General features: G+C 48.6%; 6 protein-coding genes across 6 annotated transcripts; 2 read left to right on the forward strand and 4 right to left on the reverse strand.

Moving 5' to 3' along the window:
* Positions 1 to 43: 43 nt before the first annotated feature.
* Positions 44 to 2854, forward strand: F5Y00DRAFT_249240 (ARM repeat-containing protein). The gene is made up of 3 exons (XM_048009567.1): positions 44 to 188; positions 268 to 410; positions 479 to 2854. The coding sequence occupies exons 1-3, from the start codon at positions 149 to 151 to the stop codon at positions 2636 to 2638; spliced, it is 2343 nt and encodes a 780-aa protein (XP_047860121.1). The 5' UTR covers positions 44 to 148; the 3' UTR covers positions 2639 to 2854.
* Positions 2855 to 2857: 3 nt separating this feature from the next.
* Positions 2858 to 4868, reverse strand: F5Y00DRAFT_209015 (RTA1-domain-containing protein). The gene is made up of 3 exons (XM_048005483.1): positions 4176 to 4868; positions 3430 to 4009; positions 2858 to 3319 (listed from the first exon to the last, which is right to left on the reverse strand). The coding sequence occupies exons 1-3, from the start codon at positions 4408 to 4410 to the stop codon at positions 3133 to 3135; spliced, it is 1002 nt and encodes a 333-aa protein (XP_047860122.1). The 5' UTR covers positions 4411 to 4868; the 3' UTR covers positions 2858 to 3132.
* An 877-nt stretch (positions 4869 to 5745) lies between these two features.
* On the reverse strand, positions 5746 to 7452 carry F5Y00DRAFT_249244 (putative 3-hydroxyisobutyrate dehydrogenase G6G8.5). The gene is made up of 3 exons (XM_048009568.1): positions 6953 to 7452; positions 6697 to 6870; positions 5746 to 6490 (listed from the first exon to the last, which is right to left on the reverse strand). The coding sequence occupies exons 1-3, from the start codon at positions 7058 to 7060 to the stop codon at positions 5771 to 5773; spliced, it is 1002 nt and encodes a 333-aa protein (XP_047860123.1). The 5' UTR covers positions 7061 to 7452; the 3' UTR covers positions 5746 to 5770.
* A 70-nt stretch (positions 7453 to 7522) lies between these two features.
* F5Y00DRAFT_249246 (DNA-binding domain of Mlu1-box binding protein MBP1) lies at positions 7523 to 10259 on the reverse strand. Its single transcript, XM_048009569.1, has 3 exons — positions 9604 to 10259; positions 8357 to 9548; positions 7523 to 8297 (listed from the first exon to the last, which is right to left on the reverse strand). The coding sequence occupies exons 1-3, from the start codon at positions 9665 to 9667 to the stop codon at positions 8264 to 8266; spliced, it is 1290 nt and encodes a 429-aa protein (XP_047860124.1). The 5' UTR covers positions 9668 to 10259; the 3' UTR covers positions 7523 to 8263.
* Positions 10260 to 12455: 2196 nt separating this feature from the next.
* On the forward strand, positions 12456 to 13682 carry F5Y00DRAFT_266806 (immunoglobulin E-set; the record flags this gene model as incomplete). Its single annotated transcript, XM_048011987.1, has 3 exons — positions 12456 to 13385; positions 13450 to 13498; positions 13552 to 13682. 3 exons carry the CDS (start codon positions 12456 to 12458, stop codon positions 13680 to 13682), a joined length of 1110 nt encoding a protein of 369 aa, XP_047860125.1.
* A 90-nt stretch (positions 13683 to 13772) lies between these two features.
* On the reverse strand, positions 13773 to 15726 carry F5Y00DRAFT_209077 (serine/threonine-protein phosphatase PP2A catalytic subunit). The gene is made up of 3 exons (XM_048005485.1): positions 15230 to 15726; positions 14918 to 15151; positions 13773 to 14858 (listed from the first exon to the last, which is right to left on the reverse strand). Exons 1-3 carry the CDS (start codon positions 15243 to 15245, stop codon positions 14146 to 14148), a joined length of 963 nt encoding a protein of 320 aa, XP_047860126.1. The 5' UTR covers positions 15246 to 15726; the 3' UTR covers positions 13773 to 14145.
* Positions 15727 to 15798: the final 72 nt, after the last annotated feature.

The raw sequence follows: 15798 nt of genomic DNA on the forward strand, positions 1-15798 counted from the left end.
AAAGTCGCCGGGGAAAAGCCCCGCCAAAAGTTCAACACCACTGCAACCAACTGAACTGAACCCAGCTCTCTTCCACCGACGTCACACACCTAAGAACACGCAACCAGCGCAACAGCTTACGAGCTGTCTGCGCGTCCTCGCCTACACTATGGAGTCCATTTCTCGGATATCTAATTTGCTCGAGAGCGGTAAGAATATATATATTCTCTTCTAAGGATAGCTTGGCCTAGCTTGACCGAGATAGACTGACGACCTTCTTCTCTGTAGCTCGGGAGCTCACTCTCGATGCGGCCCAAGCTGCCCGGAGCTCTCGTAGCACCACACGATCTCTACCGACGGCGCAACTGAAGAAGCTTCTCGACAGCCGAAATGACCGTGAAGTTCTTGATGGACTGCGACGTGTTATTTCCGTACGCATGCTCTTGTCCCCCTTTGCCGACTACTGGAACACGCCGACTGATCGATCCTACTTAACTAGATGATGTATCGTCAGCAGAAGACCCTCCCATTCTTTTCTTCCATCGTTAAGAATGTCGCATCACAAAACCTCGAAATTAAGAAACTTGTATACATATACCTTATACACCATGCCGAACAAGAACCAGATATGGCCCTCTTGTCCATTAATACAATCCAAAAGTCTCTATCAGACTCGAACCCCCAAGTACGAGCACTCGCTCTACGAACCATGTCCGGCATTCGAGTCCCTGTCATCAGTCAGATTGTATCCTTAGCTATCAAAAAGGGGGTAGTCGACATGTCCCCTCATGTACGTAAGGCTGCCGCTCTCGCCATACCGAAATGCTACCGTCTAGAACCGAGCACCCTACCCCAGCTGCTAGAATACCTGACAACGCTCCTAGGCGACAAGCAGTACTTCGTCGCCGGTGCGGCGGTCAGTGCTTACATGGAAATATGTCCCGACAGGGTTGACCTGATCCACAAGCACTACAGGAGTCTCGTTAAGAAGATTGTAGATATGGACGAGTGGAGTCAGTTGGCAGTGCTAAGAATGATGTCCATATACGCGCGGAAGTGCTTCCCGAGGAGGACGAAGACTGCCAGATCAAAAGACAAATCAGCCGATCTCCAAGACTTCTACGGGGAGGGCGAATCGGAACCTGCTTCGGAAGGGGAACGGGTAGTCATTCTCGATCCGGATCTTGTCCTATTACTTAATGGAATCAAACCGCTTCTACAAAGTAGAAACTCGGGTGTGGTGGTAGCTGTCGCTCGTTGTTATGCGGACCTAGGTACACCTGAATATACCAAAACCTCAGTTGGACCATTGGTTGCTCTTTTACGGGGAGCACAGGACATTCAACAAGTCGCTCTGTATAATATAGTAGCTGTCTGTCTCGCGCACCCGGAATCATTCGTTAAATACGCCTCGCACTTTCTCGTTCGCGCTACCGACACAGCTCCAGTGTGGGAGCTGAAGCTCGAGGTACTCGCACTAATATTCCCCCATAGCCCCTTACGAACGAAGAGTCTCATCCTTAATGAACTCGAACACTTCTCTCGCGGGACGAATAAGTCGCTTGTTCGCGAAGCAGTGCGAGCTATTGGCCGATGCGCGCAAGCAGATCCGGCGACCGCACCCCGATGTATGCGACTACTGTTGGGACAAATAACGAGTCTTGACGGCACGCTAGCTGCAGAGTCTTTAACAGTAATCCGTCACCTTATCCAACAAGAACCTCAAGCGCATATGGGGACCGTTGTGCGCCTGGCGAAGAACCTCGATTCCGCGACCGACCCGCAAGCTCGCGCAACTATCATCTGGCTCGTGGGTGAATTTGCTGGTTTAAACGGCGAGGACAACATCGCGGCCGACGTGCTGCGAATACTTTTAAAGGAATTCGCGGAAGAATCCGAGATCGCCAAGCGGCAAATCGTCCTCCTCGCAGCGAAAGTCTACCTACACCACCTCAACCGGGAAACCGAGGCGCAAAAGTCGAACGAGGAGAAGAACGATCCCCCACCCAATTCGGAGGATCATCCTATCGTCCGATTATGGAATTACGTCCTCCTACTTGTCCGTTATGATACATCGTACGAGTTGCGCGACCGCACGCGCTTATACAAAGCGCTGTTGAGCGTGCCTCAATTAGCGACACTAATGCTACTTGCGCCTAAACCCGCACCTCAAGCGCCAAGTCCGTCAGAGACGCGGAAAGGGTTCTTACTAGGATCTTCGGCATTGGTGCTTGCCGGAGGTGGAGGCGTGCACGGCCTACGAGGGTACGAGCCCCTGCCGGACTGGGTTGAAGAAGGTAAGGAGCCGGACCCGAAGCTTCGGGCTCAGGATGGCGTTCCGAACGAATATGGCGAAGAGAGGAGAGCTATCCCTGCGGCGCGGATGCTTGGGGACTCTTCGATGGGAGCGCAAGCAGGTAGGAGCAATGGGCTCTCCGCCTCAGCAGGAACAGGGGCCAAGACTTTAGATGATTGGCTTGCTGAGGATGAGGAAGAGGAGGCGGAAGATGATGGCGAGGAAGACGCCGAGGAGGAAGATGGAAGCGAAGAAGAAGAGGAATCAGAGGAGGAGGAGGAAGATGAAGATGAAGATGAAGATGAGACCGATGAGGAATTGGACAACTCCAAAGCTGAGCTGGAAGGGTTCCTTAATAGGTAACATGGAACTTGCTTACCTCTTTTGCATACTAAGCAGAGCTATGCAAATAGAAACGCATATAAATTGAGGGCATTAGGACTGGCTACATAGAACCCGGCGTTGCTAGATCTCGTTTTCGGTCGTCCGCTTAGAAATAACAATGGATAGATCGCCCACATACCCGATTACTATGCAAAGAATCACATCGCTATACACAAGTTTGCTAGCATTTTTAGATTCCATGGCTTGGTGTCTCATTCGTAATAGAAAGCGGTGCACTAAGTAGCTAATAGATAATAATCAAAAATATGTACGGAATAATAAGAGGGTATGCAAAACCGCGGATGTCCAGGTAAATTAGGTAGGAATGTCTATATCATCGCACACGCTGTATATATATGCAAAAAATAAACGAACCAGGCGGGCGAAACAGAAAAAGGCCAATGGTCATACGTCTAATTCCCAACTAAAACGAGAACAGCAATAGTTCAGAAAAGTGAAGAAACACTGTCATCTTATACGCCGAGAGTCTTCTGCTCCGTCTGGTGTCCCTCATCGCCCGACGTGATGGGCTCCTCGCCAGACACCTTCTCCTCCCCCTTGTTCTTCCTCTTGAAGCGCTGGGCTTCCCGCTCGGCCATTGCCGGGAACAGGACGCCCGGCGGGAAGGCGGTTAGGAGGGCGACGGGGATGAGGATGCAGCTGTTGTTGTGTTGTTAGGAGACGTCTCTCGGGAGAAGAAGAAAAAGAAGAAGAAGAAAAGAATTAGGGTTGGAAGGGGAAAGAGGGTTACGTAGATAAATGACACTTACAATCCCTCGAGCACAATAAACGACGGCTCATCCTGCATAATCCTGTTTCCCCATCCTCCAGCCATCTCGGCAATTCGGTAGATACACCGTATCAGGATGCCCGCGTACGCACCCGCCACCGCATAGCAGAACATGCGGAACTTCCTATCGTTCCAGGTAGCCAGGGCCTGGGGCGTCGCCTGGCCGCCGCCGGCCACCACCCACTTCTTGGCGCGGAGGAAGTAGTCGACGCACAGGAGGCCGAAGCCGGCCAGCACGGCGGACTGCAGGGCGATGCCGGCGATGATGACGCGGTCGCCGGAGAGCAGCAGGGCCGGGTTGTCGTAGCCGGCGGACGCGGCGAGGCTGCCGCCGATGGCCTGCAGGATCAGGCAGGACACGTCGGCGGGGACGAAGATCAGCGGGTACAGGCGCGGACGCAGGCGCGAGAGCGAGGGGTTGATGGAGAGGGTGACGTGTTTCAGGGTTAGGTAGATGGAGATGCAGATTAGCGTTGGCGCGAGGATGATGGCGCAGATTTGCGTCTGGAACGCGCCTGAGTCCCAGGGGTTGTTGTGCAGGAGGACGCGCGCGATGTAGCCTGAGATACGGGAGGTTAGTATGGATAGATAGATAGATATGTTATGCGGGTAGGTATTTTATATATATAAGAGACTGGCTGGTTGGGTTTTGGATGCTTGACGGCTTCTTATACGTGAGAGTACACGAAGCTAAGCTCCCATAACAAGGACGGGATAGAGCATTACCTGCGAACTCCAGAATACATCCCGCCGTGAGGGCAGTGGAATAACCCCACGTCCTCTTCCAAATACCGGTGACGACGAGACCTATGATGCACAGGCCGAACGCAGCGGCGAGAAAGGCATTGACGCCGAGGTTGGGATAGTATCCCAGAACCGTAGCCTGAACCGGACAGTAAGGACCGACTTCAGTGCAGGATCTGAATGATATATGCTGCGGCGCATCCGTAGTATTCGACATGTTGAAAGTTGAGCTGGACAAGCCGTCGAATGACCTCGGTATGAATTTACACTTTTCTTTTCCTTTTTTTTTTCTTTCCCCTTCTCCTCTAGTTATATAAACTCTTTATAATAGCAACCACCACCCTACGTCTAGCTGTTGAGTTGAATTTTTTTGGATTTGATTTTCGATTTGTTGGGTTGCTAGCAAGCTAGATCTCGGAAGCAAGCGCTTGGATAATCCCAAATCGCCGGAACGTATCGCCAACGAGCCAAGCTGTAAATAAAACGAAACGAAACGAAACGAAATTTAGCAAGAAACGCTATATTGCAGAGTACTAAAGGATATACTCAAGTTCGAAGTATATCCAGGGGGAAAGAAGTCAACCTAGGTAATGTCAGCAACCCAGCAGCGCGGATCTACAAATATATATAAAAAGAGAAGAAGAAAATAAATTAAAAATCAAAATGAAATCGCGGGAGCCTCGTAGGAATACATAGTGTATTCCAGGCGATCGATCTCGCGGCATCGTCAGTGGGGGGGAGGAGGCGAGGTACTGTAAGCGGGAACAAAGCAAAGGTGTGTGGGTTGTTTACACACAGCTTGGCGGCCGACTACTGCAAGAAATAGCGAATACGCAAAGGTAGCGTGAGGGATCTGGTGCGGAATCCGATCGGATAGGTATACATACCCAACGAGAAGGTTACTAAAAGCGGAAGAACGACAAGATACCTGCCTACCTAGCAGCAGCCTACATACATAGGTGCCCCGGCAGGGTTTACTGGGTGCGCTTAAGCGATCTGACAAGACCCTCCCTCGGGCTCCTCTCCCCTCCCCATGTGGGCTTCTAGAACGCCGATGCCCAGCTCGGTAGCGCAACCGAGCTGACGAAACGACCTGCCCAGCTCCGAGGGCCAAGGCCTGTGCTGTCGTATTATCTATCGCGCATTGTCGAATGGGCGTTTACAACTTACAGAGATAGATACAGTAGATGTACTACCTTGGGTACTTATCTTAGGTAGGTACCTACCTATATTCGCTCTGAAGTGTGATTGAGGGCAGAGAAAAAGAGTCAGGCTTAACGAGTAAGTATCGGTACATAAAGAGAGTTATGGAATTAGATTAGAGAAAGCCTGATGGACCCCCAATCTTTGGGCGGAAGAGACCTCATCCGGGACGCTACGGCGTTAGTTCACTTCTCCGGGCGCCACCCGGGTCATTGCCCCGGAACGTACCTTAATCTATCCTACTGTAAGAAATATAGACTTGATCTCATTATAGATCTAATAACTACAGGGAAGCCGTATTAATGCATTCACTTTGTCATTAGACTAGATCAAATCAGATCAGATCAGATTCGGTGACATGTTCAAATTAGATCTTATTCCTTGCCGCCCAAGAATCTATATATGACAGAGAAGTCTCTGCCCTTACATGTTTCTACCTTTTCAGCTTCTTCGTAGACTTGTCTTGCTCGATCGCCAAGTTCTAACTTTGCATTGGCTTCATTTGCAGCTACAATGGCAAGCTTCAAATCCTTCTTCATTAGACTAATACCAAACCCGCCAGAATAATCACGGCTAGCTGGTGCACCTTCAACAACTCCTTTTACCGGATTATTGACTTCGCTTGGCCAGCATTTACCAGTGCTAACATTGATGATATTGGCTAACGTCTTAGGATCGAGACCCCATCGGATGCCTAGGTTCATCGCTTCTGCTGTTGCGATATTGTTGATGGCAAGCAAATAATTATTGGCTAACTTGGCGCTGAGCCCATTGCCTTGCACGCCGCAGTGCAATACTCGTTTGCCCATCCGTAGCAATATCAGTTCTAGCTTTGGTACTAGAGTATCGGGAGCACCCAGCATGAAGGTCAGGGTACCTGCTGCAGCGCCTACTACGCCACCCGACATGGGAGCATCAACGAACTGGCCTTGATTTGCATCGGCAACCCAGCTCGCAACCTCTCGAGACGACGAGGGGTCAATAGTGGAGCAATCGATATATATCCTATCCTTCTTCGGTAAATCCGGGGATAATATCTCTCGATACACTCCCTTTACATGTGCCGGCTCAGGTAACACCGTAATTACTATATCCTATTAAGATTCGGTTAGCATTGGAAGCAAACACGATGTTAAAAATAAATTAAACATTGCATAAGTTCTTCAGAGGATTGGCTATAAAAAAAGATTAATCATAAAGAAACCGGCAAGCCGGCCCCAACTTAGATCATAGATAGAACATAATCATCATGTGAACGAAAATTGAAATGGAGAAAATTTAGGAAATAGTAGACACATACCGATTCCTTTGCAGCATCATTCACATCATGCGCGAGTTCAACTGTAGCACCACCAGTCTGAGACGTCCGCATCTCTTCAGCTAGGCGTTTCACCGCATCGCCGTTGATATCGAACAACCTGACCGAATCACTCGGCGGGAGTTTCGCCTGTAAATTCTTGGCCATCTGGTACCCCTAAATTCGTAATCCATTAGTTTATCCGTCATAGCACAAGCCGCCAAAACAAACAAATTGAAGCTTCCAGCCCATGACGTACCATTTGGCCCAACCCAACGAAACCATACCTCTCCAACCGTTTCGGCGAAGCCGAGAAGGCCCGTCTCTGGGCTTTGAAAACATTCCGTGCAACGGCGTGAACTCTCATGGTGGAAAGAAGAGGTAGCGTGTACGAAACAATTCCAGCACCAGGTGAAGACAACCAGCTGCAACAATGGTAGACATAAGAGGCGCGCGGTGGAAAAGTCAATTGGAGACAGGTTCTCCAACTCTCTCCAAAGCCTTGAACATCCGCGGGGTACCGAGGACCGTAGAACCGATCATTGCCGGCCAAAATCTTAGGTTACAAGGTCAAATGACCTCACCTCAATGGGCCAAAAGCCAACACAGCCTGCGCCGCACACATCGCGTCTGTGTGAGAATACGTTCAATCCATTACGCCAACTCTGGAGAGACATCCATCTCTCTGGATACCGTCAATGCGACTGGGAAGCATTCAGTATCTGAATGCTACGCCTCTGCCGGGGTTGAAAATGGAAAATGGAAAAAAACGAGAATAAAATGAGATTGCGAAAATTTTTATTCTCATTTTAGATCATTAAAAGCTTGGGCCACTCACTAGAGAGGATGGTGGATCCCTGCCGGCCTTTTGGGCGTAACGCGGAACATTAAGTCACTAGGTACCTAACAGTATATTTAGGGCTAAGTGTATTAGCTGATGAGCCGCGTGTAAGCACCAGAGGGTTGTTATACAGCATTTACCTTAACTACACATAAGTAGGTAGATATGGTAGATATTAATCCTAATGAGACGCATTCCTTCCTATACCACGAAAACTATGATTCCGTCAAACCGAGACGAGCTTCTTTGTTGATAGAACTCTTTGTTAAGTTAGGCACTTTAAAGGACCTCCCTCACTGCTTCGTAGGTAGTTTTATAGGAAATTATATTCCAAACTATTTGAATCATTACCTCTCAAAGAACCGACCTTATAAATGTCACAAACACCACTGAACGAGTGAATTTTCTCTTTTTCATTATGAAGTTCTCGGGACCTGTAGCGTAGGAGTAGAGCGATCCCTCCTTTCTTGAGAGAGACAGCTAAAAGGGGATGTGATGTATACATGAGCCAATTCATATAGCTACGCGAAATCAGAATCTGAACACCCGGTTCTGACCAACTGTACGGGGGGTATGTGCAAAAATAACAGACGAGTAACCGGGTTTCCCCACCAACAAAACCCAGTAAAACGATCCAGATGGGACAGGATCGTAAGGACGATATGAGGGGACACTAAGGGACTAAACAATTGTAGGGCCTGGAGCTGAACGTATAAGGGCAGTACTAGGCTAGAATACGCCCATGACGTACGGGATTAGGGCACTAGAGAAGATGGTTAGTTTACGAGATGGGTTATATTCCATTATAGTCCGGAAACTTACCCAACCGCGAGGGTCGCGCTAAGACCGACGAGCGCCCGGTTCCTGACACGCTCCTTTCTCAACTGCACCTCTGTCTTCACTTTCTTGGTCCTCGGTTCCTCTGATACTTCGTCTTCGTCTTCGTCTTCTTCTTGTTCCTCCTCCTCGTCATCGATGGCGATCTCGTCGGCCTTTCGTTTGTTCTGATTGCTGTTCGAACCAGACGACGCTGCAGTCTCAGCAGCAGCGATTCTCACCATCTCCTTCGCCTCTTCGATCATTCGAGTAGCCTCTTCCGCGTCAGGTTCTCCACTAAGGGGAATTTCCACTTCGACGGCAGTTTGTGTTGTTTCGACATCGCCGTGAAATTCAACTTCCTGGCCAACCTTGATTTGCACCTTAGCTTCCTCCTCAGCCGGCGCAAAGACGATAGCGGGTTCCTTTTCGATGGTCTTAATAGATACCTCCTCGGTGGCAGCAGTAGACTCGGCGTCTTCGTCTGTCTTTGAACCGTTTGTAATGGGCTCAACCTTTTCCTTTAGGGGCTCAACTTCTTCTTTCAGGGACGGAATTTCGGCAGGTAATTGAGGAGCAGGGGCTTTCGCAGCCCGCTTTCGCGGAGATGCGATAGCCCGTTTCTTTGAAGGGCTGGCTGAGCGACGACTGCGTGTGCTACGGGGAAGAGATGATGGAGTTGGTGGTGCAAGGAGAGGCTGGGCTGGCAAAGGCGCTTCGAATTTTGGTGGTGCGGCGATTTTCTTGGGAGGACTGTCAGGCGCGCTCGTTATGGCGATTTCAGCCGGGTCTAGGAGCGCACAGATCCAAGGAGTAATCCGATACTCCTCAGCAAGAGCCAAGGCTTGCTCGGGAGGGATCCAAACATTCCCAGCAGTCTCCTCATGGCTGGTCGTAGGCAGCGACTTGATGAATCTGCGCTCCATCTCCTCTTCTACAGCCTCGGCATAGGGGAAAGTCGCCTTGAACATACCGGTGGCAGAGACGAATCCATCCTGACTGCGGCGCATGAGGAAATACGAGTTCGGAGAAGATTTGAAGATACCCGAGTTGATACCCTTCGGCAAGGGAGCCCGCAGATGCGCATAGTCGAAGACCCCAAGACTAGTAGGGTCGATATCTCCTGCGGTGCCGGCTGCAACCATCTTCGCGGTCAATTGGGTCTGGCCCAAGCGTCGGCGTGAAACGAGCTCATGATCTGTAGAACGAGTAAGCGATACAAGTTAAGGAGAACTAGACACGATGCTTCATACAAGGAGGGATGTCCTCAGTCATGAGAGGATTATGTTTGCTAGGAAGACGTCTCGGAGTAGCCATTTTTTTGGGACTTTGTTGGACAAGACGCGACCGAAATTAACGTATGCGATAGAGCCGCGCGTCCGTCGATTGAAACCGCGACAAGCGATCAGATTCAAATGAGGGTAGTATTAAAAGAGGTAAGTAATGAAAACTGAGGCTGGTTACTAGTTAGCAGTTTCTCGTTATGGAGTCGCGCAAAAATGAAATGCGATGCGATGCGATGTGGTGTCGCGGGTCGTCGCCATAGAAGCGCGAACTTAGGGCTGTCGAATAGGCGGGTCGCCAGGATGGATCTCACTCACGTTATGCAGACTTGCGTCAGGAAGGAGAAAGAGCTATTATAAAAAAAGGGTACACCAATATTCGAAATCCCAGTTGGAAATTGAAATAATAGGTTATGAATTTTTGGCCACAGAAAACATTCAAGGGGACAGATTGATGTAGCTGTAACACCCGGCGCAAAAAAGGGTTCCTTCTCTCGAATTTGAGGCGGGTTGTCAGGAAAAAGGGTAAGGTCAGAAGGAGAGAAGGGGAGAAAGCCGGGGGGGGCTTCGTTCGACTTCGCGCTGCAAGTTAGAGCTGCTGTCAGCAACGGTGATTTGCCCAAGACAACCCAGCAGTCGCGAAATAGGAATTGATGAATTACCACGACGGGTTTAGGGGTCCCAATTTTGTAAAGTATAATCCAATAGGAAAAGTCTATTGCGGCAAGGTCTATTAACTCCTCCTTAGCACATACGAATAAGGCACGGACCAACAACTTTTTCTGGAAGACCAGTACGGGGTACATACGAATGCACCCACTGTATTACCGAAGAGGAAATTGCTTCTCTACAGTACATTTATACTATACTGTATAGAATAATACTGTGTTTGCTTTAACACCTACTCGATCCAATTATCCCCCTACCTTGCTCGTTTGCACGATACGTGGTAGCTCGTGTATTGTATTGTACGAGCACCAGAGAGCTTGAGGACCAAAATATGTAAAATAAGGAAACTCCCTAGTTCGTCAATTTATATCAAATCCAAGCTGGTCACGTATTATTTACCTTTGTAGCTACCTTTAGGTGCTCAGGGATGAACAAGAACTTAGATTACTCCTATAACAAATAGTTAGATATAGCTAAACTACCTAATTACATATAACTACATTGTACATTTACCTGAGAACCCTAGGTAGTCGACTGGATTTATACAATTCCAAGCTACATCATCATCATCATCTATTATACTCATAATAAACACTGAGGTCAGGTTAGAAATAGCTATACTTATAGACAAATTGCTTATCCCTTTAACTTAGTACCCTCTACCCCACTGAGTTACATAATTCTCAAATTAGTGATTCATCACGCCTATGTGAAAGAATCAACATAACTATATAAAGTCTTAACAATTTATTAGAGAAAAGGTCTTCGCTTTTAATAAACTATATGGCATATTTGGTGGGATCCATTACCACATGTGCCACGCAGGCATGCATGTTACTGTCTGAGCTAATCGAAGTTGTTGGATGGAGAAAGAAGCACGATGGTACCATTATCTGACATAGCTGACTATAGCCGAGTTGACCGATATTATAACCCTTACTCCAAGTTATGATTAGGTATCGGGCATCATTAAGTACGGGCGTATCACTAACATCATTAAGTTTTAACGCACATATCACGCATGCGTTTGTTAAGCAAAGCGCGGCTTTGAAGCATGATAGCATGTTTAAAAAGGAAATAAGGGCTAGACCCGGCCTCAGGGGAACAAGACAAGAACAAGACAAGACAGGAAAGCCCCTCTCAAAGCCACTGGTGCACCTATGTACATACCTAATGTACACTATTTTTTTTAGCCCCGCCGCGCTTGAGCTGCACATGCAGCTTCTAAGAGCCACAAATTTGGCCAGAAGCCCCAAATTCTGTAACGTCGTGTCTATCCCACCTTCTTTATATCAGATCGACATAAAATCCCACTTAGGTACATATCTTTCAAGTATTTACATAGCGTTGCCTAGTAGCCTAGTTACACCCCTCTAAAGTACAAAGTCCTCTAAGGTACAAAGTCTCAAGGTACAAAGCCATCACCGCCAGTCTACCCCTCCTAACCAACATTTTATCACACGCCGACACCATTTGTTATTGTTATTTACATCTTTCCAAAACAATATTTGGAAATAAACTCACTATATCATACTTAGTAACTTTCCTTACTTTTTTTTCGTAGTAGAGCATCATCAAAATGGCATCTCAAGACGAAAATGATCACCTGCCTGAGGAGACTCAGGGTTACAAGCTCTCTCAGCCTAAGCAGAGCTTGGCCGAATATCAGAATATGGGTATGTATAGAGGCTTCTTTTTCTTTACTTAGTCTTACCTTATCTTCATAATTCCCGTCTATCATTCCCTTCACATTACTCCAAAGATGTCTATGTCTTATAAACACAAAAGAGGTGGGATGGTATTGAGTTTGGTGAGGGTTAGGTGAAAAAAGGGGGATGGAGATAGAACGAGGTTCACGACACCGACTTTAGACGCGTCTCTAAAAAAACGCGAGAAGAAACATGGTCTTGCAATTGTTTGCTTCCTAAAGCTGGAGCCTAAGTCAGTCAGTTTGACACCTGACTGTTGAGGAATTTTCAATCGTCGACAGTGACTATGGGAATTTTCAACAATCCACATCATACCGGAAAGGCCCATATCTACAAGTTTGCCATACCAAAGGACCATTTTTCAGCAACACCAAGATCTCAACCAAGACTCAACTCTCTCAATCAAATCCCATTATCCGATGCTTCAACACATCTGCTCTCAATATGGATGCACACGCGATCCGTCCGCGACCACTTGGGCATGCTGCACCTCAACGCCTGGGGTTTGTTCGACGCATGGTCTCGATGCCGCTCATGAAGCAAACTCATGATACAACATACTCGTCTGGTTTCCGTCGACTTTCGGAGGAAGACTTGGACGACCGTTTTGCAGAACATTGTCCACCTGTTGCAACGCCCCCCATTATTCCAGAGTATGATAATGCCCATACCAAACAATCCCTCAAGGAGTTCCTGAAGGACGAGCCTCGAACTAGCACGACCAAGTCCAGTGATGGTGCGAGTGCATCACGGTCTTACAAAAAATCCCATCTCCGCATGGATTTGTTGAACTGGTTCAAAGAGAAGCACACGTTGAAGCGCACAAAACACACTTCTACATCCTCATCTGGAAGTGGACTTGATCCTGCCCTGACATGTAGAGGACTGCCGAGCATGATGCTTGATGAGGAGAGCACGCTCATAAATTCGTCAATCTACTCCTCCTCTCCCATTTCACCATCCTTCACCACAACTTCACAAACGCTCCAACAGACCAGGTCAAGATTTAGTGATAGAACGGATTCTTCTAACTTGAATAACCTTGATACAGATGCCAACGACGAATCTCTCCAGCGCTACAAGCAGTCTCTCGGTCTAAGCGGCGGAAAGGATCTATCCGATCCCAACGATCCTCGAGTTTGTATCATTCACTCTCTAGCTATGGAGTCGCCCGGTCGTGCTCCTGTCATTATCGACCTGTCTGCTCCTGGTAGCGAGAGCACCCTCAAGGACCGCCCCTTCAAGATTAAGGAGGGCAGCAAGTTCACCATGGTTGCCACCTTCAAAGTCCAGCACGAAATTCTCAGCGGTCTCCAGTACGTCCAGCTTGTCAAGCGCAAGGGTATCAAAGTCAGCAAGGATTCCGAAATGCTGGTAAGTCTACTTTGAGAACTATCCTCAACCTAACATCTGCTGCTCGATTACTAATGCATCACAGGGAAGCTATGCCCCGAACACAGACAAGCAGCCCCTGTACAGCAAGCGCTGTAAGTATCCCTAATCTGAAATTGAGCCCCTGGATGATCTAACCTCGAAATAGTCCAAGAGGAAGAGGCTCCTTCCGGCATGCTTGCCCGAGGCCACTACAACGCCACTTCCAGCTTCGTCGACGATGATAAGAAGACTCACCTGCAGTTCGAGTGGAGCTTCGATATCAGCAAGGACTGGTAGATGTGGTAAACCGTCTACTCCACGGGGGGAAAATGTGTTATCTGACTGAATGATAACGACCACGACAATAGAAGGAAGACAAAACGTCCAAAAGTTTCAATTGAAACGGTACTCTTCCACCTAGACGGTTCGGCTAGCTGGCGACTAGTACGTTGTGCTTATAGGGGACGGATAAGTTGAGTGTAGATAGTTCATCTCTGGAGCATTTTCTTTGCTCTACTAAACAATTATGCCGCAACTCGCAATTCTTTTCAATGCAACGTCCAACAAAATGATTTCTTCCTTTCGTGCCTTTGACGGCGAGGGGTCTACGTAGATGAATACGACAGTTAAAAAGTGGGTATTTTTCTTATTCTCCTCCTTCCTACCACCATATCTCGAGGTATCTTGTATGGTACGCCTACCACTTGACTTGCTTGATAAGCCTGCTTATACAAATCCCGACCGACCGATCGATATATTCTTATAAGAAATAGTCCGGCAGCGCGTTCCCATCGGCTGCCTTCTCTCCTCCCTGCTGTATTTCCTTGTGCTGGTCATTTTCGGGCGCGGCCGCGAACACGTTGAAAAAACGCTCCCCAGCATCACTGACTTCGAGTACGCTAGCCATATTACCGCACCGGTAGCAGTAGTTGGGCGCGCTCCACACCGTGCTCAGCTGGTCGTCGTAGAGGACTTGGAATCCTTCCTGGCAGAGCTGGTGCGCGCGTAATATATGGTTCATCCCGTTTACTGCAAGGAACTTCTTGACTACCCGCGCGCCGAACTGGTAGCCCGCGCCGCGGGGTGATAATGAAAACTCGTCTCTCTCGGGATCCGGGTCCGACCATACTAAGTCGGCCATTGGACCCTCGTGCGGTATCTCCCGGAACCGGTCGATGATCTTGATCTGGTCGATGGAATGGATCGAAGGCGAGAGACCGCCATGCACGCAGAAGATCTGGTCGTTTATAACGACCGAGAGGGTGAGGAAGTCGAACATATCTGTGAAATAGTGCCAGACGTTTGCGTTTCCGTATTTGCGCGAACACTCGGTATAGAATCCGTAAGATTGTGTTACGCCGCGCGACTCGTGGTTACCCCGGATTAGGTGTACGCGGTTAGGGTATCTAAGTTTAAGGCACACGAGCAAAGATATAGTCTCGACGCTGAACATGCCGCGGTCTACATAATCGCCTGTAATCCCCGAGAGTTTAGAATAATTAACTTTGTTATGGTTCGGTTGCGTTACTTACCGAGAAATAAGTAGTTCGTATCCGGACACCAACCGCCTATTTTGAATATCTCGATGAGGTCGTAAAACTGGCCGTGTATATCACCGACGACGGTGACGGGGGCCCTGACGTGGACGACGTTGCTCTCTCGCATGAGCAGTTCTTTCGTCTTGGCACATATCGCCTCGATTACGGACTCGGCCAAGAGTTCTTTCTTATATAGACGGGATATGCATTCATCCAGATCGACCGAAGCTACATGGCGGCGCACAGGTCAGACGAAACCCCCAGCTTGCATTTATGCATATATGTACGGAATACGGCGGGACCAACCTGGAAGCCCGGGCATGTTGGGCGGCTAGGGACGTAGATACAACTCGAAGACAACAGCAGCAGGTCTGTCTATCTGTCTGTCTACCCAAAGCGGCGTTCAAGAAGCGGTTTGTGGGCGACTGCGCGGGGCGGGCTTCCTTCTGCTCCGGAGAAAGGCAAAGTCGTGTGGGGAGCTAGAAGAAACCGCAAACATGTTCGGAGGAGGCAGGGTATTCGGCGCCTCGCATGGGGGAGAGAGAGAGGATGGAATGTAAGTCGTTGTGAGAGGAAAGGGAGGAAATGGAGGGGAGTCGCCGCGCAAGAAAAGTGAAATTCGAGCTCAGAGTACGTGACGAAAAGCGAACTCTTTCAAACCCTCCGCAAGGAATGAATTACATACCATACGCTTTGGTGTTGAATCAAAAGCCGACAATGTGGGATTAGCGCTACTAGTCTCGAAATTCGATGTCGAATTGGTTGGTAAGCTATCGTTATCGTTTATCGCTTATCACTTCTGCGCCACCCATGGCAAAAAAGAAGGAGCCGCGCTTGTGTTGGGCTAGGGGTTTATACCGTAGCCGTCATGTACA

The sequence above is a fragment of the Daldinia vernicosa genome (genome assembly GCF_022497035.1).
Source record: "Daldinia vernicosa strain CBS 139.73 unplaced genomic scaffold F5Y00scaffold_81, whole genome shotgun sequence".
Lineage (NCBI taxonomy): Eukaryota > Fungi > Ascomycota > Sordariomycetes > Xylariales > Hypoxylaceae > Daldinia > Daldinia vernicosa.